This window comes from Bison bison, unplaced genomic scaffold (genome assembly GCF_000754665.1).
Source record: "Bison bison bison isolate TAMUID 2011002044 unplaced genomic scaffold, Bison_UMD1.0 scf7180017864278, whole genome shotgun sequence".
Lineage (NCBI taxonomy): Eukaryota > Metazoa > Chordata > Mammalia > Artiodactyla > Bovidae > Bison > Bison bison.
The window spans coordinates 596,792-621,989 of NW_011494850.1; the positions used below are offsets into that span (position 1 = coordinate 596,792).

Here is a 25,198-nt window from a genome sequence, read left to right on the forward strand (position 1 = left end):
CATCAGAGTCTTTTCCAATGAGTCAACTCTTCTCATGACGAGGCCAAAGTACTGGAGTTTCAGCTTTAACATCATTCCTTCCAAAGAAATCCCAGGGCTCATCTCCTTCAGAATGGACTGATTGGATCTCCTTGCAGTCCAAGGGACTCTCAAGAGTCTTCTCCAACACCACAGTTCAAAAGCATCAATTCTTCGGCACTCAGCCTTCTTCACAGTCCAACTCTCACATGCATACATGACCACAGGAATAACCATAGCCTTGACTAGATGAACCTTTGTTGGCAAAGTAGTCTCTGCTTTTCAATATGCTATCTAGGTTGGTGATAACTTTCCTTCCAAGGAGTAAGCGTCTTTTAATTCCATGGCTGGAGTCACCATCTGTAGTGATTTTAGAGACCAAAAAAAAAAAATAAAGTCTGACACTGTTTCCACTGTTTCCCCATCTATTTCCCATGAAGTGGTGGGACCGGATGCCATGATCGTCATTTTCTGAATGTTGAGCTTTAAGCCAACTTTTTCACTCTCCACTTTCACTTCCATCAAGAGGCTTTTGAGTTCCTCTTCACTTTCTGCCATAAGGGTGGTGTCATCTGCATATCCGAGGTTATTGATATTTCTCCCGGCAATCTTGATTCCAGCTTGTGTTTCTTCCAGTCCAGCGTTTCTCATGATGTACTCTGCATAGAAGTTAAATAAACAGGGTGACAGTATACAGCCTTGACGTACTCCTTTTCCTATTTGGAACCAGTCTGTTGTTCCATGTCCAGTTCTAACTGTTGCTTCCTGACCTGCATACAAATTTCTCAAGAGGCAGATCAGGTGGTCTGGTATTCCCATCTCTTTCAGAATTTTCCACAGTTGATTGTGATCCACACAGTCAAAGGCTTTGGCATAGTCAATATACCTGAAGTAGATGTTTTTCTGGAACTCTCTTGCTTTTTCCATGAACCAGCAGATGTTGGCAATTTGATCTCTGGTTCCTCTGCCTTTTCTAAAACCAGCTTGAACATCAGGAAGTTCACGGTTCACATATTGCTGTAGCCTGGCTTGGAGAATTTTGAGCATTACTTTACTAGTGTGTGAGATGAGTGCAATTGTGCGGTAGTTTGAGCATTCTTTGGCATTGCCTTTCTTTGGGATTGGAATGAAAACTGACCTTTTCCAGTCCTGTGGCCACTGCTGAGTTTTCCAAATTTGCTGGCATATTGAGTGCAGCACTTTCACAGCATCATCTTTCAGGATTTGGAATGGCTCAACTGGAATTCCATCACCTCCACTAGCTTTGTTTGTAGTGATGCTTTCTAAGGCCAACTTGACTTCACATTCCAGGATGTCTGGCTCTAGGTGAGTGATCACACCATCGTGATTATCTGGGTTGTGAAGATCTTTATTGTACAGTTCTTCTGTGTATTCTTGTCATCTCTTCTTAATATCTTCTGCTTCTGTTAGGTCCATACCATTTCTGTCCTTTATCGAGCTCATCTTTGCATGAAATGTTCCCTTGGTATCTCTGATTTTCTTGAAGAGATCCCTAGTCTTTCCCATTCTGTTGTATTCCTCTATTTCTTTGCATTGATCGGTGAAGAAGGCTTTCTTATCTCTTCTTGCTATTCTTTGGAACTCTGTATTCAGATGTTTATATCTTTCCTTTTCTCCTTTGCTTTTCACTTCTCTTCTTTTCACAGCTATTTGTAAGGCCTCTCCAGACAGCCATTTTGCTTTTTTGCATTTCTTTTCTATGGGAATGGTCTTGATCCCTGTCTCCTGTACAATGTCATGAACCTCATTCCATAGTTCATCATAGTCAACATAATTGTTTTTTCTGCATCATAATAGTTAAAGCAAGACTCCTTGGAAAGTTATTCTAATCCTTGAAACCTTATTCTAATCCTTAGTCATGTCTTTTATGGAGTGGGTTGAATTGTGTCTCCCAAAAAGACACATTTATGTCCTAATCTCTGGAACCTGTTAATGTGATCTTATTCAGAAGATCAAGTTAAAAAAAGGTTATACTGGGTTAGGATGGTCTCTACATCCAATGACTGTCATCTTTATAAGAGAAAGGAGAGAGAAATTTGGACACATAGCAAGAAAGAAGGCCATGTGAAGTCAAAGTCAGAGACTGGAGTGATTTAAGCCAGGGCATGTCAAGGATTGTCGACAACTATCAGAAGCCAGGACAGAGGCACAGGTTGGATTCTCCCTCAGAGCCTCCATAAGGAAGCAATCTTGCTGACAACTCACTTTCAGACTTGTAGCCTCAAGAACTGTGACAGAATAAATTTCTATTGTTTGAAGGCACCAAATTTGTAGTAATTTGTTATGGAAGCTCTAGGAAACTTTGTACCTTGATTTGCAAAGAAATTGATCTTTAGGAGAGACGTACCATCTTTGGGCTCCTACTGTGTACAGGCACTTAGACATTGGTGATACATAGGTGGGTATAAGGAACTTGCAAATTAGTGGAGGTGAAAAACATGTAAATAGACATTTGAATTCAACTGTGGGAAAACATTTTTATATTTCCAAATCTTCAGCTAAAAAAAGAAAAATATCAAAAATTATGTTTTACATTGTCACCTTATTCTTCCTTCATATAGATACTGGTGCTGATAATTATTTGACTGCTTTTGGAATTATCCTTCATATTATATCTGCTAAAATGTGAGACCAAATAATTGTCAGTTCATTACTGAAGAACTACTGTGATACTATAATGGGGTCCTGACTCCATGAATGTGTTACTCTTGGCTTTTTATGGTTTTATTTTTGACCTAACTTTGCTACACAAGTGATTAACTACTGTTTTCAAATCCTAGGATTCTCTAATGGACCAAATAAAATGAACTCAATGAATCTCATTGGCTCAATTTTGACAGTACAGGTAGAAAATGTCACATTAAATTTGTCATGTTCAAATATTTATGCAGTCATACAGTTCCCAAAGCAAGAAAAGATAAAGAGGAATTTTCAAACAAGTCAGCTCTGGTTTGGCATATAAAGTCAAATCTAGTTCAACTCAATTCATGGGAGTATAGTATATACTGGTATATATACCAGTCAGCTACAGATAATTTACAACAGGTTACAGTGAAGTTCATTTGCAGTCCATGTATCACAGGTCACCAAGGAAGTGCTGTAAACCTAAATTACAAGATGGCCTAGCACATAGCAGATACTTAGGTCAAAAAATACCAAGAAAACAAAACTGCCTAATAGCTCATCTCTACCTTCTCTCAGGAGGTCCCCAAAGTCATTATACTTCTCAAGAACTCTATTGGCTCCTATACGGTCATTCCATCTACTCTGTCTGCACTTGCCACTATGTAAACCACTTCTTAAATCTGCTGCTCTTTGCAGGAGGGGCCTCAGAATCCTTCTAAATACCTTGCAGAAGATACCTTATATCTTCCCCAGACCCCCATAAATCCAATCCATCTTGGGCTACAGCTGATGACCTATTCTTGCAACATAGGTAACCTGACTTAAGTATCAATCTGAGGGGTTTCACTACCAGAATTCATCTCAACTGTTATATTAATAGCACTTTCTCTTCCACAGGAGGCAGATAAACCATTCTGCTTTTATAATAATCATTGAGAGCTTAACATTGATATCTCCTCCACTCCTTTCCAGCTCTGATCTTGCTTAACTTGGTTGAGATAATTCGGGTTGGTGAGGGGAGGCAGAGTGAAGGTGTGATGGCAAAGAAAGGGTGCAAATATTTTTAAGCATCAGCATCAGTCCTGTGCTAAATGTTGTGCTCACCTCTTTAGATTTTGTTTCACTTAATTGGGGCAACAAGCCCATAAAGTTGTCTTGTTAGTCCCACCTTCCCATTGAAAGAAACATAGGGGTTAAGTAACATGCTCCAAACCACACTGCTGTTAAGAACTGAAGCAATGACTTGAGTATAATTTCAAGGTCCTTGATATTTTTCCACAATGTTCCTCTTTGAGACACATTATCTAAGGATGCCCAGCTTCTTCAGTTAAAGTCACCTCTACCTCACTCCAGCCCCAGGGCCCTTCCTCTGTTCCTAAGAAGATCACGAGGCACACTTCTTTGAATGACTCTGTCCCATTTCTCTTGGGACCAAAACCTCAATCTAGTAACCCTTCTGTATTCCCTTAGTATATGCTCATGTGACCCTGGATTGCATTTAGAGAGATGAAGTCAAGACCTTGGTAATGACTACGTATTCATATCTACCTTTTGATTATATAGTTATACTTACATAAATGGGTATCTACTGTTCTGAAAATGCTTTTGAATGATTCTGAAGTTGTGCCAGGGAGCACTGACAGTAGGTATGCTGGGAGCTGTCTGATTTCCTTGTCTTGGATTCTTGCTAAACCTTTATCAAGAATTCACACAATGAAGAGGAAAAATATTAATGAAACCTTTATTCCCACTGTCATTCCTTAACTATTCTCCAGACCTAGGGAAGTGCAACTACATCTTTTTTTGTTGTTGTTGTTAACTACAGCTTTAAATAGCCTTCCTTCAAGGCTGGTTGGCAAATAAAGTGTTATCAGTGCGCAAGTAAGGTAAAGTAAAAGTAAGTAAGGTAAAATGTCAAGTAAAAAGGGTGGTGTACTCGGGCAGAGAAGTTGTAGAAAAGCCAACTTCTCTGGTGGGTACAGACAGCGCAATGGTAAAGAACCTGCCTGCCAATGGAGGAGACACTGGTTTGATCCCTGGATCGGGAAGATCCCCTGGAGTAGGAAATGGCAACCTACTCCATTTTTCTTGCCTGGAAAAATCCCATGGACAGAGAAGCCTGGCAGGCTACAGTCCATGGAGTCATGAAGGGTCAGATATATACCCAAGCAGAGAAGTTGTAGAAAAGTCAGCAAGTGCCACCAATGAATTTTAAAGGGAGTTTGGTAGACAGGCATCAAAACCTTTAAAGCATAGGCATTTATTGAATTTTATTGTTGAGTTTCACAGAACTCCAAAGACAATGTGATTAAGTTGTTACTCTTGGGAAGGATTTTCCAGGTGAAATGTCTGAGCCACATATTAAGGAACCATGGGATTACAACTAAAATGGATCTGCTTTTACCTTAGTACTTAGCAAATACTCTAACATGGTATTAGAAATCATGGATAGAAAATACAAGAGGTCTAAAAGAAGCCACATGTACCAGTGCTTTAAAGTGGGGATGATAATAGAAACAGAAAGCTCCATTTGCAATAGTTCAGTGAAGGAGACAATGAACTGTTCAAGCTCACCCCTATTTATACATCATGGGTTATTTTGTGTGAGAGGAGACATATATTCTAAACAGTGTTTTCCAAATCTGATTTAATAAAATCATGTAGGGGAGAGCTGTCAAAAATACAGATTCTCCCAGATATTCTGATTTACCAAAAAGTAAATCAGAAGTATTTGTTTTTGCTGTTGCTGTTTTGACTTTGGTGATCCACAGGTTTGGGAATAACTGTGGTAAAAGATTTAGGCTATTTTGCTACTCTTAAACATGATTTAGGCAAATCTCATCCATCTTCTGTGTCTAAATCAATGGACTGGGAAAGAAGCATTAGAAGAGTTTCAAAGAGTGATTCTAAGACATTCTTCCAGTAATAACAGGCTGGGGTATGGGTTCAGGGAGATAATACACACAAGAAGAGGAATCACTCAGTAATAAAGTGCTATTATCTTGAGTAACTTTCAACTTCTCTACTATTTTAGCCTGGAAAATAATAGCATAAAGATGCTTTAGTTTCTCTCTAGCACATATTACAATTTCAGCCAATGCTGTGAGAGGACAGTAGGACTTATAAGGTTAAGACAATCACTATGTTAATATAACATGCTTGAAACTCTCATTTCTTGGCTTGCAAGAATGTGTATCATACAAAGCATGATGTCATAAGGCCCTGGACTGGTTTTGGGAAGAGCAGGACAGGGGTATCAGGGAAAAGCAAATTTAAAATGGCAAAGAAAGATTATTTTTTAGAAGACTGGAGAACTGTTTGTGACCCTCCAATTCAGTATGGATTTGAGAGTTGAACTATAAAGAAAGCTGAGTGCAAAAGAATTGATGCTTTTAAACTGTGGTGTTGGAGAAGACTCTTGAGAGTCCCTTGGACTGCAAGGAGATCCAACCAGTCCATCCTAAAGGAAACCAGTCCTAAATACTCATTGGAAGGACTGATGCTGAAGCTGAAGCTCCAATACTTTGGCCACCTGATGCGAAGAACTGACTCATTGGAAAAGACCCTGATGCTGGGAAAGATAGAAGGTAGGAGGAGAAGGAGGCAACAGAGGATGAGATTGTTTGATGGCATCACTGACTCAATGCACATGAGTTTGAATAAACTCTGGAAGTCAGCAATGGACAGGGAGGTCTGGTGTGCTGCAGTTCATGGGGTCACAGAGTCGGATATTGACTGAGTGACTGAACTGAACTGAATTCATTTCCTCCTTTAGCTCATGGAGCCACTGCTACTGCCTCTAACAAGAGAAAAGGTTCTGCTTTTCTTTTAATATTGTCTGAACATGGTGGATTTGTTATTTCTGGCTTGTATAACAGCTAGCTCCCTCTTAAAATACTCAAGGTTCTTCCTAGGAAAGCTGTTTAGATCCTGAGTCATCTTTGAGTCATGGATCAATTTGAAAATTCTGCCAAGAAACACAGACTCCAGACTTTGCATGCAGTTCCAGGGACATGTGTATCCCAGCTTAAGAACTAGCAGTGGGGTTTTCTTTCCATTCCACCAAATGAATTTTAGTTGATTGCAAAACAACTGTTACACTGCAAAGATCAGAATCTGGCTTCAAATATAGCTATGTAAGTATAGCTATGAAACACTGAATCTGTATTAAGCACTTAAAATGTGCTTAACATTACTTGACGTTACTGTTATAGTCAATCTCACTTTAATCTTTAAAGATTGCACAGGTGAAGGTACTCAGTTACTCAAGATTAAGTAACTTTTCCAGAGTCACACTTTTTCAGTCACAAACCTGAACTGACTTTAAAGCTATTATCTAACCACCACCTACTCCAGTTTTCCCACCTTGGAATGAAAAATTTGCTTTCTACTTACAACAAATTTTCAAGTAATGATATATATTGGATGATATCCAACATTAATTCTAACCACTCATCCTTCTAAAACTCAAACATACATTCTCAGTTACAGAATCAACATGGCCAATGTAGTAATTGAGGTCATTCTTACCTAATATAGTACATCATAAGCTTCTTGAAAGCAGAAACGATGTATGCTTCACTATTCCTGCTCACACAGCATGTCTCAGACATAGGGAGAAGCTCAGTGTCAAACATAATTTATTGCCTCCTCTCAGTTCTCAGTAAAGGATGACATAGCTTCCCAGATAAAACCTATGAGAACCCTTTTGTAACAATTTTAATAGGTCTGTTTTATTTGGTTTCTTCTACATGTCATACATCCAGCTCATTAAAAAAGCAGCCATTGGTCCTTAAGCTTTACATGACACTGAACAAGGTAACTTTACTGCAAAGTTTGAAATGCTTGACTCAGTACTAAATATTATGTTTAATACAGTATGGGGTCTTTCCAAGGGTTGTACATCACTGGGCAGATTTGATCATTGGTTAGCTGTAACACTAGGATCCTTAAAAATACCTTTCTTAAGAGTCTAGAAAATTCTTGGTTCCAATTAACCAACTAAAAAGTGGTTCTCTTCATCAACTTTAAAAGCCTCACCTTCTTTTAATCAAAAACCCCAATTAACATGCCCATTTCTTGACTGCTAAAGGGCCATGCATGAATATGAATGCATATCTTGATGCCTGTTGACTGCATTTTAACAGGTGTTATCACTTTGATAAATTTCCTAAGTCTCATGTTTCTGTCACCTGATATATAATCTAGCCACCGAAAAAACTGGTTATCTCGAATATTCAATCTCATTTTCATGCCAACCAAATAAGCCACAGAATAGCTAGTAATTAAAAGTATTCAAACATGGATAATTTTAGCAGCCACTTAAATAACATAGATGCTAGAGGCTAATGGGTAGGGGAGCATACTAACTATTCATATTTAAAATTTTTTAAGTATAATTTTTACAGAATTACATCAACAGCATTGTTTAGTACAAGACATTAGAAGCCAATTATTTTTAGTACATGTGTGATACTTCTAAGCACATGAAGTATGTTTAGGGGAGGAATACCTTAAGAAACATCACTCTAGTAAGGAAGTACTTTTCTCATAGGTTTGGACATGGAACCAGCACATCAGGGTAAGTAAGCTTTTTTTTTTTAAGAAATGCTTAAAGAAACGAAATCATATTTGATTGGTATTTTAATTTGCATGTTTGAATGCATTTTTTTTTAGTAATGAGGAGGGGACAAGAGAACGGAAGCTTTTAACATAGTAAGAATTAGCTATTATTTTTTAATTTGCTGTGGGTTATACACACAAATTAGGGCTTTCCTCATAGCTCAGTCAGTAAAGAAACTGCCTGCAGTTCAGGAGACCTGGGTTCGATTCCTGGGTCAGAAAGATTCCCCAGAGAAGGAAATGGCAACCCACTCCAGTAGTCTTGCCTGGAGAATACCACGGAGAGGAGCCTGGCAGGCTACAGTCCATGGAGTCACAAGAGTCGGACACGACTTAGTGACTAAACCACCATACACACAAATTACTCAAGATGCTGGTGTTTAAGTTGAGTTCATCTAGGCTAGTTTGTTTATATTTTTTCTGGCTGATTCCTAACTTCAAAAGAATAAGTGCTCAAGTAATTGCTGTTTTGTAAACAGTTTTTGCATTCAACTAAAATTTAAGAAATATGTTAGAAAGATTTCTTATTCATTTCTGAGTAGACTTTTACCCTAATTCCCAAATACCCTCTTCCAATAACACAACAGAAGACTGTACACATGGACATTACCAGATGGTCAATACTGAAATCAGATTGATTATATTCTTTGCAGCCAAAGATGGAACTCTATATACTCAGAAAAATCAAGACTGTGAGCTGACTGTGGCTCAGATCATGAACTCTTTATTGCCAAATTCAGACTTAAATTGAAGAAAGTAGGGAAAACCACTAGACCATTCAGGTATGACCTACATCAAATGGCCGATGATTATACAGTGGAAGTGATAAATAGATTTAAGGGACTAGATCTGATAGAGTGCCTGATGAACTATGGATAGAGGTTTGTGACATTGTACAGGAGACAGAGATCAAGACTATCCCCAAGAAAAAGAAATGTAAAAGAGCAAAATGGCTGTCTGAGGAGGCCTTACAAATAGCTGTGAAAAGAAGAGAAGCCAAAAGCAAAGAAGAAAAGGAAAGATATAAGCATCTGAATGCAGAGTTCCAAAGAATAGAAAGGAGAGATAAGAAAGCCTTCCTCAGCGATCAATGCAAAGAAATAAAGGAAAACAATAGAATGGGAAAGACTAGACATCTCTTCAAGAAAATTAGAGATACCAAAGAAACATTTCATGCAAAGATGGGCTCAATAAAGGACAGAAATGGTATGGACCTAACAGAAGCAGAAGATATTAAGAAGAGGTGGCAAGAATACACAGAACTGTACAAAAAAGATCTTCACGACCCAGATAATCACGATGGTGTGATCACTCACCTAAAGCCAGACATCCTGGAATACAAAGTCAAGTGGGCCTTAGTAAGCATTACTATGAACAAAGCTAGTAGAGGTGATGGAATTCCAGTTGAGCTATTCCAAATCCTAAAAGGTGATGCTGTGAAAGTGCTGCACTCAATATGCCAGCAAATTTGGAAAACTCAGGAGTGGCCACAGGACTGGAAAAGGTCAGTTTTCATTCCAATCACAAAGAAAGGCAATGCCAAAGAATGCTCAAACTACTGCACAATTGCACTCATCTCACACGCTGGTAAAGTAATGCTCAAAATTCTCCAAGCCAGCCTTCAGCAATACGTGAACCGTGAACTTTCTGATGTTCAAGCTGGTTTTAGAAAAGGCAGAGGAACCAGAGATCAAATTGCCAACATCTGCTGGATCATCGAAAAAGCAAGAGTTCCAGGAAAACATCTACTTCAGGTATATTGACTATGCCAAAGCCTTTGACTGTGTGGATCACAATAAACTGTGGAAAATTCTGAGAGATGGGAATATCAGACCACCTGACCTGCCTCTTGAGAAACCTATCTGCAGGTCAGGAAGCAACAGTTAGAACTGGACATGGAATAACAGACTGTTTTCAAATAGGAAAAGGAGTACGTCAAGGCTGTATATCGTCACCCTGCTTATTTAACTTATATGCAGCTTATTTAACTTATATACGGAGTACATCATGAGAAACGCTGGGCTGGAGGAAGCACAATCTGGAATCAAGATTGCTGGGAGAAATATCAATAACCTCAGATATGCAGATGACCCTACCCTCATGGCAGAAAGTGAACAACTAAAGAGCCTCTTGATGAAAGTGAAAGAGGAGTGAAAAAGTTGGCTTAAAGCTCAACATTCAGAAAACTAAAATCATGGTATCTGGTCCCATCACTTCATGGCTAATAGATGGGGAAACAGTGGAAACAGTAGCTGACTTTATTTTTCTGGGCTCCAAAATCACTGCAGATGGTGACTGCAGTCATGAACTAAAAGACTCCTTGGAAGGAAAGTTTTGAACCTAGACAGCATATTAAAAAGCAGAGATGTTATTTTGCCAACAAAGGTCTGTCAAGACTATGGTTTTTCCAGTTGTCATGCATGGATGTGAGTTGGACTATAAAGAAAGCTGAGTGCCGAAGAATTGATGCTTTTGAACTGTGGTGCTGGAGAAGACTCTTGGACTGCAAGGTGATCCAACCAGTCCATCCTAAAGATCAGTCCTGGTGTTCATTGCTAAGACTGCTGTTGAAGCTGAAAGTCCAATACTTTGGCCACCTGATGCGAAGAGCTGACTCATTGGAAAAGACCCTGATGCTGGGAAAGATTGAAGGCAGGAGAAGGCGACAACAGAAGATTAGATAGTTGGATGGCATCACTGACTCAATGGACATGGGTTTGGGTGGACTCTGGGAGTTGGTGATGGACAGGGAGGCCTGGTGTGCTATGATTCACGGGGTCGCAGAGATTTGGGCACAACTGAGCAACTGAAGTGAACTGATGCTGAAGCTCCAATACTTTGGCCACCTGATGCGAAGAGCTGACTCATTGGAAAAGACCCCGATGTTGGGAAAGTTTGAAGGCAGGAGGAGAAGGGGATGACAGAGGATGAGATGGTTGGATGGCATCACCCACTCAATGGAGATAAGAATTTGAGTAATCTCCGGGAGTTGGGATGGACAGGGAGGCCTGCTGTGCTGTGGTCTACAGTGTTGCGAAGAGTTGGACATGACTGAGCGACTCAACTGAATTCCTGAACAGCCTTGGTGTGTTATTGATGGTTTCAGATGTATATAATTTGAGGTTATGTGGTGACTGTTTCAATCAAAACTGTCAGCAAAAAATATACTCACAACAGACTATTAACCAACTAGAAAGTAACATATACCTTCTGTCATCTTGCTGTTTACTAAAGTATCACGTGTGAGGTACAATCACAAGTCAGTACTTATCCCAGAAAGGAAAGAGTACTTAGTTGTAAACAAAATGGAGTCTTACATTTATGCCACAAAATGGTTTAACTTTTACTTCTAGAACAGAAATGCACCCTAGGGAAAAACACAAAATAATGCTCTTTGCTTTTATATGAATTAAAATCCAGAGTTTGTGTTTGAAAACAGTAATAAGCATTAAACAGCACTTCTGTGTTGTTGTATATGCACATTTGCTTTAAAGCAGACTGTACAAACATAAGAAACTGTTTTATCAAATTTAAAATTACTTTTTGTTAACAACACGCTGCTTTGCCCATGGAAACCTTTCTACGTAGTTTAAGGCTATATAATCTTACTGCTAATCAATCATAAACCACACCCATCATTCCCTCCAAAATTATAAGCTAAATTTATAAACAAAATTCACTGTAACTTTGCATTCAAATATTTAAGCAAATGAGTCAAATTAAGTCTCTGTACACAAACATTTACATGACACAGAGGAGATAAACTTTATAAGTTATGACAGTTACCTAATACTTATCTTTGGAATGGGTCATATGCAACAAAATGAAAGATGCTTTGTTTCTCAATGTGTATCAATGAATTCATTTTCAAACCCTGTGAATATATTACCAATTCAAAAAATACGATCATAACTAATATGCTTAATATGCAGTTATATTACTTAGTAGAGTTTTGCCCACTCTTAGCAAAGAACTTGATTTAATGCAACTGAAAAGAATGATTCTAATCACTTAAAACTGAAAGTTACAGATCTTTACCTTTTCATTATACAACTTAATGTAACCAATCCTATTATCAAAAAATTTTCTTTCCAAGTTCTAGAAGTCATTACTCTAGGATATTAAAATTAGTAATAACCCGAGGACAAACTACAGATTGCTAGACACATCTGATAAAGAATTGTTATCTAAGATACGGAAAGAACTCTTAAAATAGGAAAACAAACTACTGGGCCAAAGAGCTTATTAGACACCATGTTAAAGATATACAAACAGATTGCAAATTAATACTAAAGATTCAAGTTACCATAATGAGATTTAACTGCACGCCTATCAGAACAGCCAAAACCCAGACACTGATAAATGCTGGTGAAGATATGGAATAGAAACTCTTTCAATGCTATAGGAATGCAAAGTCGTACAACCATTTTGGAAGAGTTTGATGATTTCTTACAAAACCAAATATATATTCTTATATATTACCTACCCAAGTTGAAAACTTAATTCCAAACAAATCTCCTAGTGTTTGTAACAGCTTTATTCATAACTGCCCAAACTTGCAAGCAACCAAGATATCCTTCAGTAGGTGTATGGAATAAACTATGGCACATCCAGAAAATGGATTATTCAAGACTAAAAAAAAAGAGCTGTCAAGCCATGAAAAGGCATGAAGAAAACTTGACTACTAAGCGTAAGAAGCCAATTTGAAAAGGTTGGATATGTAATGTACAATTCCACATATAACATTTTGGAAAAGGAAAAATTATAGCAGCAGTAAAAAGGTCAGTAGTTGGCAGTTGTATATTATGATGGATTTGTCACTATAGATTTGTGCAAACTCAGAAAACACCAAAGGTTGACTATAATTTATGGACTTTGTTAATATAGGTTCATCAACTTTAACAAAATGTTATCACTCTAGTGGTCGATGTTGGTAATACAGCAATGTATGTGGTGTGGGTCAAGAGGGTGCATGGGAAATCTCTGCACTTATCTCTCAACTTTGCTGTGAACCTAAAATTAAGTCCTTAAAAAATTTAATATGGAACATTAAATGCCAGGTATTTTTAGCCTTACTTACAGATAAAGCAGCCTGGTTTTAGGGTCCATTATCTTAACTATTAAGTCATTTCACCTATATTGCAATTTTTTCCTTTGCAATTTCATGCTGTGGAAAAACCACTTCTGCTCAAACCATAGGCCCTAGTTTTGCCGATAAAGCCCACTGAAAAGAGCTATGATAAAGAGACTATCCCTAGGCCAAATAGGTAATTCATATCATCACTGTCAAAACATGTCTGGGGTGGGGATGTACAAAGTGCAAGGAGAAATGTGGTATTAGTCTTAAATGCTTTATGTCAGTGTGCATTTCAAAGTTAAAGCCCATTTATATATAATCTTGCCTGAGAAACTTTCAGGTTTGAATACAGGAGTCCTGGTACAATTGAATCTTCCTAGTTACCTTACACACTTTGATCCCTTCTCCCCAACTGATGCTCCTGACAAATCAAATCCTTAAGTCAGATATGTTCTAAATATTTCACATAAGAAATGATTATGGAAACATTACCATAATCTCAAGCTACTTATTTCAAAGGCCATTACACACAAGTGAAGCCTAAGGGTCCGTCATCTTTCCATCTAAGTCTTCTTTGTCCCCAATATACCCCTCTTCGATTTCAAAACCTGAAGATTTAAAAACTTACCAAGCAAATGTTTACAGAGGTAGCACTGAAGGAAAACAAAGTCTTAAACTTTGAATAAAAATTGTTTGCCTTCGAACACCACAATTTTTAGCTCAACTGTGATTCAGTATCCTTCATAATTCAAGACACTATCCTTGTCTCATACTTCAATAGTATACATATCCCCTCACCTGAAGCAAAAGTAGCAACAAAGAACTGTGACAGGTGGCAGCGAATCATCATGGTAAGTACTGAATATTTCCATTTCCAACTCCATCACTGAGATGTAATGGTTCTGCTTTTTGGCTTCAGCTATTGCATTGGCCAAGTCAACATGCCACTGTTAGCTCTTGTTCTTTGTTATTTCACATGACACCTGCAAAGACCAAGCCCATGGGACCATCTCAACATTAGAATCAAACCCCAAATAAAACTATGCCAGTTGCTATAAACCAATTGTAATGCCTAAAGTGCCATTTATAAAGCAAAAAAAAAAAAAAAGGGAGATAGGATGGAATAACTGACCTAAATTCTAACACTGTTTTGATCCTAAAAGTGCCTATTCATGTCTTCAAAATCAAACTGCCTATTATGTACCATAAGAGATGTTTAACACTCATCTCATGGTTCTCATGTGAATGTTTAGGGATGGAAATGAAAAAAAATTTATAATATAGCCATGCAAAGTCTATAAATACGACTAAAGTTCAATATCAAACATTTCCTAATTATCCCCCTTTAGGATATCTAACTATGGCTTAAAAACCCAATAAACAAGTGGAAAGTCTCCCTCTGTACATGGCTTTTATTATTTACATAATACAATATAGCATCAATGCTGAATAGCATGATTATGTGCAATACATAAATATGTACTATCTGTACACATCTGCAGATCTAACTTTAGAACTAAGGTACATAAAATTGAAAGCAAAACTGAATGCTTTAAGAATAAAAGTAAAAACTAAGACTGAACACTGCAATAAATCAGAAGTAGTGCCTCGTGTACATACTTAAAACTATTTACAGATGAAAACAGGCATTACCACGACACTAATCTAACTATACTCATTTATATATAAAAAACACAAGTTTCATACATCACAAAAAACCTTCCATTATAACACAGAAGTGATATTACCAGACAAGCATCAGTGAAGTATACTGCCTCTTCTAGTTGTTATTGTACAATGCTGTAGATAATGCAGCCCATGCAATACACCCAAGAACACTAGAGTCCTACACCCAAGTACAATTAATATAAAGCAGCCCTCTGCAAGTGGTGCTGGATACCACTAAGAAGTCTACTGCAGCCATGTTGGTTATGATTTTCCATGCAGAAGGGTACAGTTACATTAAGAACTGAAGTCTTTAAAAAAGCTTTAAACATTCTTTCTTGAACCAAAACATTCAACAAAATATGCACATGAAAAATTAACTATTCAGATACCTTTGCAACTTAAAATTCAGATGCATGTTACTCCAAAGAGCTGCTGTATGTGAAAACCAAACGTAGAGTTTTAATTTCTTCTTGTAATTAAATTAATCCTAGTGCAGTTTTGTTCTACACAACATTTTTAGCAATGAGTAATGCAGACATCGTCTGGTGCAGGCCAGCATAATAAGCTTCAAAGACAGCTCAAGACCCTGTTGGCTTGATGCATTTTACTCTTTAACCAGTTAAACAATGTGTACCTTTCACAGAGTGTCTTATTTGACAGTTTTTAGAACACCAATTAACCAGGCTTACATATGGCACCGAACACTGGTTTCATAGAAAGGTCTGATTCTTTTTATAGCTTTCTTCCTGCTTCCAAGGAACATGTGGAAATTAACAGGGTGAAGTTTAACTATGGTAGAAGTAGACTGCCAGTCCTTTTCTGGTGTACCATTTCTTTAAAAAAATACAGGCACATAACACTAGCCAAAGATTATACCTTGATTACATTCCCAAAGGCAGATATGCTGCAAACATGCAGATAGGTATTTCAGTTATTTTGTTTGGCACGAAGGAACTAAATTTTGTCCTTATTATCTGTGTATTTCAATTTGCTGTGCAGATTTTCATCCAATTTTATTCAGGGGAGGGCATATACATTTTGTAGGGCTGTATCTATCCAATTCTGCCTGTAACAAACACCCAAACATCCTAAAATATCAATTATAAGACAGACAAGTGTAAAGTAAAAATCTGGAGAACATCAAAGGAAAATGGCCATGCATCTGCTCTTTAATGTTTTCCTACGGTATATTAAAATAAAAACAAATTATCAGTCTCTTCACAAGTAGTAATTTATATTCTCTGAATTTTTTCAGCCACAACAACTGGATTCTCTTTTCTGATTTTTGCTGCAGCTTCTGCTTTGTAATCATATGGACAGTTGTGCTTGTCAGAGTAACGGTGAAGTCCACAAAACAAATTTCCACATCGGCAGTCAAACCCTGTACATATAAAAGGAAGCAGAGTCATTAAGGAACTTATAGCAATTAGAAGAAACAAAGTCAATATAGAAAAGGAACCAGATTTTCATGATTCTCTGTAACATTAAACCAATTGTCATTTTAAATTGTCAAAAGTGTTTTCAACCTCTTTTGACATGGCGAGAAATACAAGTAACTATCTTCCATAAACTCTGGTAGATATCAAACACAGTAGAAAAATCACAAAGCTCTAGAGTCAGACTGAACTGGATTTAAATTCTAGTCCTGCTGCTGCTGCTAAGTCGCTTCAGTCGTGTCCGACTCTGTGCGACCCCATAGACAGCCGCCCATCAGGCTCCACCGTCCCTGGGATTCTCCAGGCAAGGGTACTGGAAAGGGTTAGCCATTTCCTTCTCCAATGTATGAAAGTGAAGTCGCTCAGTCGTGCCCGACTCTTAGCGACCCCATGGACTGCAGCCTACCAGGCTCCTCCGTCCATGGGACTTTCCAGGCCAGAGTACTGGAGTGGGGTGCCATTGCCTTCCTACTATACACTGACTAATAATGTTTCCACACATTGTAGAAGGAAATGTGTTGTAGAAGACAACCACATACAGTTCTGAGATTTAAAAGGAAATAATTAAAAAGTATCTAGAAGATTTTGTTTCTGGCTCAAAGTAGGTGATTACTGTTTAGTTCAACTATCTTTCCCCCAGAAAAACAAAGCAAAGAATCAAGAGATTAAGTTTTACTAATCCTATAAAGGAAAATAATTCAGAAGGCCTGAAGTCAGGAAAGGGTTTCATAGGATTAGAGAGACCAATGGAAAGCAAATCAACTTCTTCTTACTGTCCCCTTTCCAGTCTACTGTGGAAACTTCCTATTCTTGAAAGCTGGGTGTTTTATGTTTAAGACTGACTAGTGCCACAGGCAGTAACCAGGAAGCTCTTGAATACCTGTAAGGCCAACTTTCTTTCTGCACATGAAACACCTGTTCTTCTTTGGTTTGGGCAACTCAGGAGCTTTTTCTTCACTTTGAGAAGTACTGGGCTGAGAAACTGAAGGACTGGGCTGAGTGACAACTGAAAAAACAAGGATAAAAATTAGAAGTTTGTCAACTGTTTGGCTGACAATTATCTAGTAAGTCAAAAACAAAACAACAGTAAGACTCCTCATGAAAATGTTTAAGCCCTTCTTGAAAGAAAACATATAACATGTTTTTTAAATACAGTCTTTCACTTTATTATCACTCCACTCAAATTCCATTAAACTCACTTTAGGACTGGGAAACAAAATCCTAATTCTAGGTTTTAAAAACCTGAGAAATGTGGTCATCTGCTCAGTTTCCACACTGCAAACACCAAAATGCAATCTTCTTAATTAGGGCAGATTCAAGTTCATTAATACTCAGCAAGTAAGGCTGCCAACTTCTGAGGTACTTAGCTATAAAGTTATTTTGTTTTTATACTGAAAAGTTAAAAGAAAAACTGTAGATAAACAGTAAATTTTGACAAGTAAAACCCAAATCATTAACCTATCAGACTCTAAAATTTCACAATTATTGAATCATTTTAAAAAGTGCTTTATATTGTCTTATGCAGAAAATATGGAAGCCTTTTTAAAAAAAAGAAAAAGAAAAAAACCTTCTTTTGAAGATTAGCAAACACTGTCTTTAGGACAATATAAATACTTGTGAAGCTTAAGGATTCCATAGGCAAAACAAAATTTTTATAGCACAGCTTTACTTTGTGATACTTGAGAGATATGACCTACTTTAAAAAGTCCATTTCTCCAGGTAAAAGGGGTCTAAGTTTTAAGTTCACTCATGACATCAACAGAATTTGTCAATATAAAGATAAAACTGCAGATAAAACTGTAAGTTCATATTACCTCCAGGTTATTTAAAACAAAATTTAATCCTACCTTTTTAAAATTAGTATTAGTCCAAATCCCAAGAACAGCAAATTGAAGCATATAATACTAGAATTACTGCCTAAACAATAGGCCAGCATTAATGCTATCAGCATAAATCCAAACTCTACAGCAAACCAACTGGTTTAATAACAACTTACTGAAATCCTTTCCAAATTTAGAATTCATTTATATTAGTGATATATCCAGTGAAATTAACAGTATGAGACCACTGGTAATATTCTAGCTATTTTACTTATTCCTAACAATCTACCATGGCAACCCTAATGTATTTTCGTGATGGTATAATGAAGTGTCGACAGTCTGTGGAATAGTCTAGGGGACGTGACAGCCATTTCCCTGGCTACATGTGAAAACTGGACAGTGGTTCTTAAAATATACACAAGACTTTGGTGGGGGTGGGGGTGGGGGTAGTTAAAAAAAGAAAACTAATACAGAAAAGGCAGAGCAGCAAAGTGCATTCAGGTGAAGAAAATAATAAATGCACAGAAATAGTTACAGATCTAATCCAAAAGAGTACTGTTCCAAGATTTTGTTTTTTAAATAACAAACAAATGAAACGGAACAACACTAATTTAGTCAGTTTTTCATCATAAGGATGGAACTTTAAATACCAAATATAGATTCAACCACCCAACATAAAAATTTTCACCTTAGCTTTATCAGTCAAGATTTATACGGTTCACATAAGCTTGGCTATGTAATATTAGCAAAAGCAAGCTTCCAAAGCAGATTATATATTCAACGCTATTTTCTCACTAAAGGTTTTAACATTGTGTCCCAGTCAACACTATACTAGGAAACAATGAATTGATCAAACCAACTATGTGCACCACCAGAGTATGCAAATCACGGTTCCAGGGTCTAGCAATGAAAAGTAAAAAAGTTGACCTGACAACAGAGCACAACCAGAAGTGCTTTCTTTAATGTTAAGTTCAGCACAGACTCAAGTCACTATTTAATGAAAACCAAAATGCCATTCCACACTGAGTTTTAAACTCCCATAGGGATCTCAAACTTCATCTTCAAAGTTTCAGTGTTCAATATGTTCTTTTGTTTGAGTATTTCTTGCACTACTGACAATATCCAAGACTAAACACTTTTGATTATTTTTTTCTCCATGGCTTTACAATTCAACTTTCATAATTTCTTCTTTAATGTTTCACAATACCTTCTTTAATGTTTAGATACTTCTAAAATGTAATGGTAACCTACCTTCTAAATTCATTAAATTCTTGACATTTCCAGCCTTCACATGATAAAGTGCTGATGTGTAGGTGCAAAGGTAACAGGGGATGGGCAGAGAAGAGATTAAAGAATCAGATAAAAACCATACCTGGCTCTGACACCTCTGTTTTCGGGGTAGTTACTTTGTCCTCTCTTGAAATGCTCATTTCTGTCATTTGCTGAGTTACAGGCAAGGCAGCCACAGGCATATTTCTATTTGAGTTCAAGCAAACATTTTTAAAGATGTTAAGGGTACTTGGTGAGATAGTAAGTTGTCAGTTCAATATATATAATTTCTAGCGTGATCAAATGGAGCTAAATACTCTAAAAAGGATGCCCAGCACAAATGTCTGAGAATAAGGAGACCAATCTGATAAATGGCTCATCAATTGAAGCCTGCATATTTGTAAAGGTTACAGTGTTCCATCAGAGGCAACTAAAAATATTTAGCTGTGCCTGTAATTTAAAGGCAAAAGGGACAACTTTGCCAGAATGCCTTATGTAGCAGCGCAATAATCTGTAGAGCCTCATTCTCTGTAATCTTCACAGCTCAATTACAAGAAAAAGCACAGCATTTTCAACACAGTATCCTTGAGGCTACTCAGCAGCAGTGCATTATTATACACATCTTTACTCAATGACCTACAAGATCATATATTAAAGGACACTGGAATCCCCAATTGTGCAACACATGCAGGCATCTAAGGTATTAACATCCTTATTATAATGTAATATGTATGTTGTAACACAACATCATTATTATTTATTAACATTCATAATTATGTCAGTCATCTTTATTTCCTCCCTGCATTATTATAAATACTCAGAAATGTTTAATCTTACCTTGATTTTTCAGATGTGCTGCCAGCAGCACCTTCACAGTTGTTTAAACTAGAGTCTGCTCTTTGTACAGATGCAGAATCTGAGGTAGGACTGTTGGAACCACTAGCTGTCCCTGTTTAAAAAAAGGATTGGTAAGAAATGAAGCAACACTAGAAACACTCATTTTCAAAACTATTAATAAGTAACAAATACTTGCATTTAATTAGGTTAGTGACTTATGCACTTTTTCACTGTGCTGCAGAATCTTACACTTAAGTGATATCCAAACAACAAAAAATATAAATAAAAAAGTCATAGCCAATAAAACCTCAAAAACTGAAAAGAAAAAGCTAGAAGATGCTTGTAGATGTCACTCATTCCTCATGCAGTCATTCCAAGTACTTGGTTGTTACTTTAAGTTTCAAGCTTTTCTCAGGTCTTCTCTCCTTGGACTTTCAGCACTGATTCTCAGTTTGAGGCCCCAATTCTTGGTTGTATATTTTGCGGTCACCAGTTCTTCAAATGCGTTATTTCTTGGAAACAACTTACCCATTGGGCTCATTCTGCCACTATTCTGCTGCCTCTGAAGATGTTCTTTGTAGCAAACAGAACACATTCCATTTGTCCTAGGATTCCCATAAAAGCCACATCCTGTACTACACAGCATAGGCCCTGGGGTCTGGTTAGTCTCCTGAGCCATTTTTCTGCTATAAACAGAACAAAATCAAAATTTTAGAAACCAGAATTTAGTTAAAAAAAAAAAGAAGAGGAAAAAACCACACAATCACTAAATTAGTACAATAGTCATCATTTATCTTTGTCATTTCTAAACACTCTAACAAAGGCCTAAATTGTGTTATTAATCCTTAAAATTGGCTAAATTATGAATGTTTTGTTGCTTTTATAAAACAAAGTACGTGAAAGGAACTGTTTTAGCTTGATAAACAATGATCTATCATGACTTGACATTTTTAGGACAAAAAAATTCTATCATTAAACATTAAAATTTCACCTGTCACTGTTTAATTCCTGAAAAGGTCACCCTTCCATTAATTTATGTTTAAATTAATTTTTCTAACTGGTATCTTTAAAGCACTTTTTGTTCTCCTACACTACAGGCAGATCATTTCAAATCATCAAAAATTAACTGACTCTTCATATCTACTAGTGGTTCTTTAAGCTATTAGTATGTGGATGCAGCTCTAAAGGTTTCTTAAAACACCTGAACATATTGGGCCCTTGTAATTAATTCAATTCTGCTGCAGGGCAGAGCATGGGTACTTTAAAAATGCTGCAGCACCTGAAGCATATAGGACACTGAAAAAAGAGCTGGTAGATCATCTAGCTCTTCCTGTTACCCTGGCACCAAAAGTGAAGCTCTTTAAGAATTCAGGGGTCAGTTGCCTAGGAAATTTCTTTTGTTCTACATTTGACATGTGAAATCTGGGTCTAAGTATACTTTAAAGCCAGTGCCTAGAAACCTGCAAAGCACAAATTATCAGCCACAGATTTCTCAACCAACAGCTCTATTAAAACTTGTAACAAGCGTTTGTCTTCCTCATGCCAGAAAATAACGAAACTTTTCCAAGCTCAATTTCAAGATAGCAAAGTAAAGCAATATACACAATCTTTAATAATGGTTAATATTCAATGCTAGGTTACCAGAAATAACTTAATATAACCTTGCTATTCCAGAAGCCTTCTTAAAATTAACACAAATACAGTAATGTTTTGCTAAATTTAGTAAAATTTGCTGAGTTAAGAGAACATAAATATTTAAGAAAAAAATTTTAAAAACCTGAAAAGGTTTCCATGTCACCTTAAATTGTGTATGAATGTAAAGAAAGCTTATTTGGGCATTTTATCAAAGGGAGATTGTAATAATTCCGGTCATTGTCATTTAACTGTACCTAAATGTTGACAATAGAGGTGACTTACAAGTTATGAACATTTCAGGTATATATAGGAAAGTACTTCCAGCTAGAGCTTGTTACTTCCTATAATTTCATGTTGCTTGTTCCAACCAGCACGAACTAGAATACACTCTTTAGGGAGTTATCATAAAGTATTAACACTTTTAACCAAAATTACACAAAGGAAGAGGACTATATTTGATGTGGCCTGAATCCTGACAATTATTCCCCCAACCATTTAAATGATAGTAATCTTTCCTTTTGTTAGCAAAAAGACATATTACAAGCTTGAAAATATTTTAAGCCAATGAAGCTTGCATGGAAATTGACCAATATTTGCAACTTACTTCAGACAACAGTACTAATTTAGTTAACACCATCTCTTTAAATAGTAAGTGGAATTTAGCTGACTCATTTTGGAGCAGGGTAGTGTAACATTTCAACATTACTTACGAAGTTTATTGATAAACACTTTCAGTTGAGTTTTTAATATTTTGAGTATAACGTGCAAAAAAAAATGCATTGTGCATTTATTTGCATGCTCACCATGCAAAATATGTGAATCTTTGCCCTATGCAAAAAGGACGGCCACTTCTGGAAGTCCTCTTAAGAATTATGCTTTAGCTTACCTGCTATATTTTTAACTTTTGCTATTATTTGACAAGTGGCTTAAAGAGTAAACTGGCCTAAAAGTCAACTTACATTAATATTAACCTGATTCTTAAAATCTTTTGTTTATATAAATGTGGGTGGGGATCTTAACCAATGATTTCACATGCAAAGTATTCCAACTTTTTTCAGGAAACACATCTACCTTCAACTTACCATAAATAGCCTCCAAACTGAGACACAGAAGATAACAGGACATTAGTCTTATACATGGCTTCTCATCTTGTAGACTTTTCTCCCCCTAGAAAGGCAGCTTTTAAATGCCATCACAAGTGCACAGCTTGCCTTAATATTTCTCAGAAGCTTAGATCACATGGGCGGGCGCTTCAGCCTGTCACAAGGCTGCAATGTGACAGGCTGAGCTGGATGGAGGCTCTCACATAAAGCCTAGTCAACAGGGGCCTCTGAAATCAGCTTCTATTTATATCTCAGAGCCTGCCAACTCCTACACAACCCCAAGAACTAAAGATGCAGCACTTGTATACCTAATATAATAAGCAAACACAACAAAAAGATGCCATTAAGGTTGTTAGTTTTTTCTGAGGTAGGGAAGGAGAACAATCTCAAATCAGAAAGGCAAGTATCACCAATCACTCAAAGACGAAACGGTCAGAGTTGTTTGTAAAATCCAAGCACAACGAAGAGAGCACAAAGGTAGAAACCACCCTCCTGTTTAGTGGCAATTTTGAGGTGGGTGTGGGGAATAAGTTGCCATTTCCCTATTTGTATTTTAGAAAAAAATACAATACCGTTATTACTTAGCATCTTTAATAAAGTTGTTAGAAACTTAAGCATTCATTGTGTCAGCTCTATCAAATATAGGATGAAATGTACGTGTGTGTATATATATACTTTACAGTTTGCGGCCTCCTCTAATTCATAGCTGAAAAACAAAACCCAAAGACAGGAGCAGGTAACTGAAAAATTCTCCAGCCTCAAACATGAATAAAAAAGGCTTTTACAACTGTGTGAATTTACTTCTCTCAGGTGCACAAGACGTTAAGAATCGTCACCCTATCCGGAGTTGAGACGAGTTCTAGTCTCTAATCTACCTCTAACTAAGCCAGTGACCTTGGGCAAGCCCTTACTCTCCAGATCTTCGTTCCCTCTTGCCAAATGGAGATTACTGTGATTTTAAAGGCTCCTTTTCAGGCTTAATACAGAGCCTGAGAGAGAGAGAGAGAAAATAGGGAAGGTTTAAACATCTCTCGAGGGGGACATTTTTAGAAGAAAACTTGAAAAAATAAAATTCCAGTATTTTCACCAATTCAGTTCTGAATCCCTACTTTAAAAATAAGGAGTAAAATAATGATTCGTTTAATTTTTTAGGAAAGTCTGTAAATCAGCCAAAGGCCAAGTTAAAGAACAGCGGCTCTATGACCTACATACTACTGTGTTCTTAGACCAGATTAATAGCAAACATTCAATCAATAAAGATAACCCAGGCCTTTTCCCAAAACACATATCCACGGAGTGCGTGGAAAGAAAGCAAAAAATTTCACGTTCATCAGCCTAAATGCACGAAACAAAGGGGAAGGTGCTCCATTTCCTTCATGAAAAGGATCTCCGGCGAGAAACTCAGCAACCTCGGTAAAACTGAGATAAGTCCCTATCGCCCAACGTTCCAGGGGATTTTAATACAAGTTCGAATCCCACTGGTCCTCCACCCCTACCCCCATGCCCTTCCAAGCCGATGCCTCGTTCAGGAAAGCCCAGCAAGGCCTTCTCCAAAAACCACTGAGTCATGCAGAACAGCAGTTCCGTAGGCCAAGCAGGCCCCTCACCCTGCCGGTGCCTCGCCGACCCCCGACCCCCGACCCTGAAACGCTCCTCGGAGGAGGCGGAGAAGGGGGGTGCGGCGGGCAAGGGGTTGGGGGCGCGGCCATCGCCACCGCCTCTTTGTCTTTCCCGGTTCCGCGGCCCAGGCGGGACGCCACCGCAGAAGGCGGCCGGGACGGATTTGAGCGAGGCCCGGAGCTCGAATCTCCCCGAGGCCGCACGCCGGGCATTTTTTTCTCCGACCGTGCGTGTGAGAGCGAGTCCGGGGCACAGGGAACCGGCCTCCGGTCACGACGACAGGATGCCGCCTCCGTCTTTGTGCTTCCTGAGCTGGCAGGCGGGCTCCCCTCCCCCTGACGCCGCCATCCGTGGGCCGCTCGGGCTTCGCCGGCTCGCGGCGCTTAGTCCCCCACTCCCACCCGCGGCCCGGCACGAGCAGCCGGACGCCTTCCCCTAGCCCAATGC

General features: G+C 37.8%; 1 protein-coding gene across 1 annotated transcript; it reads right to left on the reverse strand.

Annotated features, from left to right (window-relative positions):
- Nucleotides 1-14,755: 14,755 nt before the first annotated feature.
- ZFAND5 (zinc finger, AN1-type domain 5) lies at nucleotides 14,756-24,627 on the reverse strand. The gene is made up of 6 exons (XM_010848893.1): nucleotides 23,111-24,627; nucleotides 20,922-21,079; nucleotides 20,394-20,505; nucleotides 19,660-19,763; nucleotides 17,348-17,473; nucleotides 14,756-16,412 (listed from the first exon to the last, which is right to left on the reverse strand). Exons 1-6 carry the CDS (start codon nucleotides 23,164-23,166, stop codon nucleotides 16,264-16,266), a joined length of 705 nt encoding a protein of 234 aa, XP_010847195.1. The 5' UTR covers nucleotides 23,167-24,627; the 3' UTR covers nucleotides 14,756-16,263.
- Nucleotides 24,628-25,198: the final 571 nt, after the last annotated feature.

What these genes read in the sequence shown, in the direction of transcription:
- ZFAND5 (XM_010848893.1), bottom strand. Translation starts at nt 23,166, where the DNA reads ATGTATAAGACTAATGTCCTGTTATCTTCTGTGTCTCAGTTTGGAGGC. An exon ending in CAGTTTGGAGGCTATTTATG is followed by an intron (nt 21,080 to 23,110) that starts GTAAGTTGAAGG and finishes TTCTGTTTATAG; the next exon opens with CAGAAAAATGGCTCAGGAGA. An exon ending in TGGCAGAATGAGCCCAATGG is followed by an intron (nt 20,506 to 20,921) that starts GTAAGTTGTTTC and finishes TTTTTTAAACAG; the next exon opens with GGACAGCTAGTGGTTCCAAC.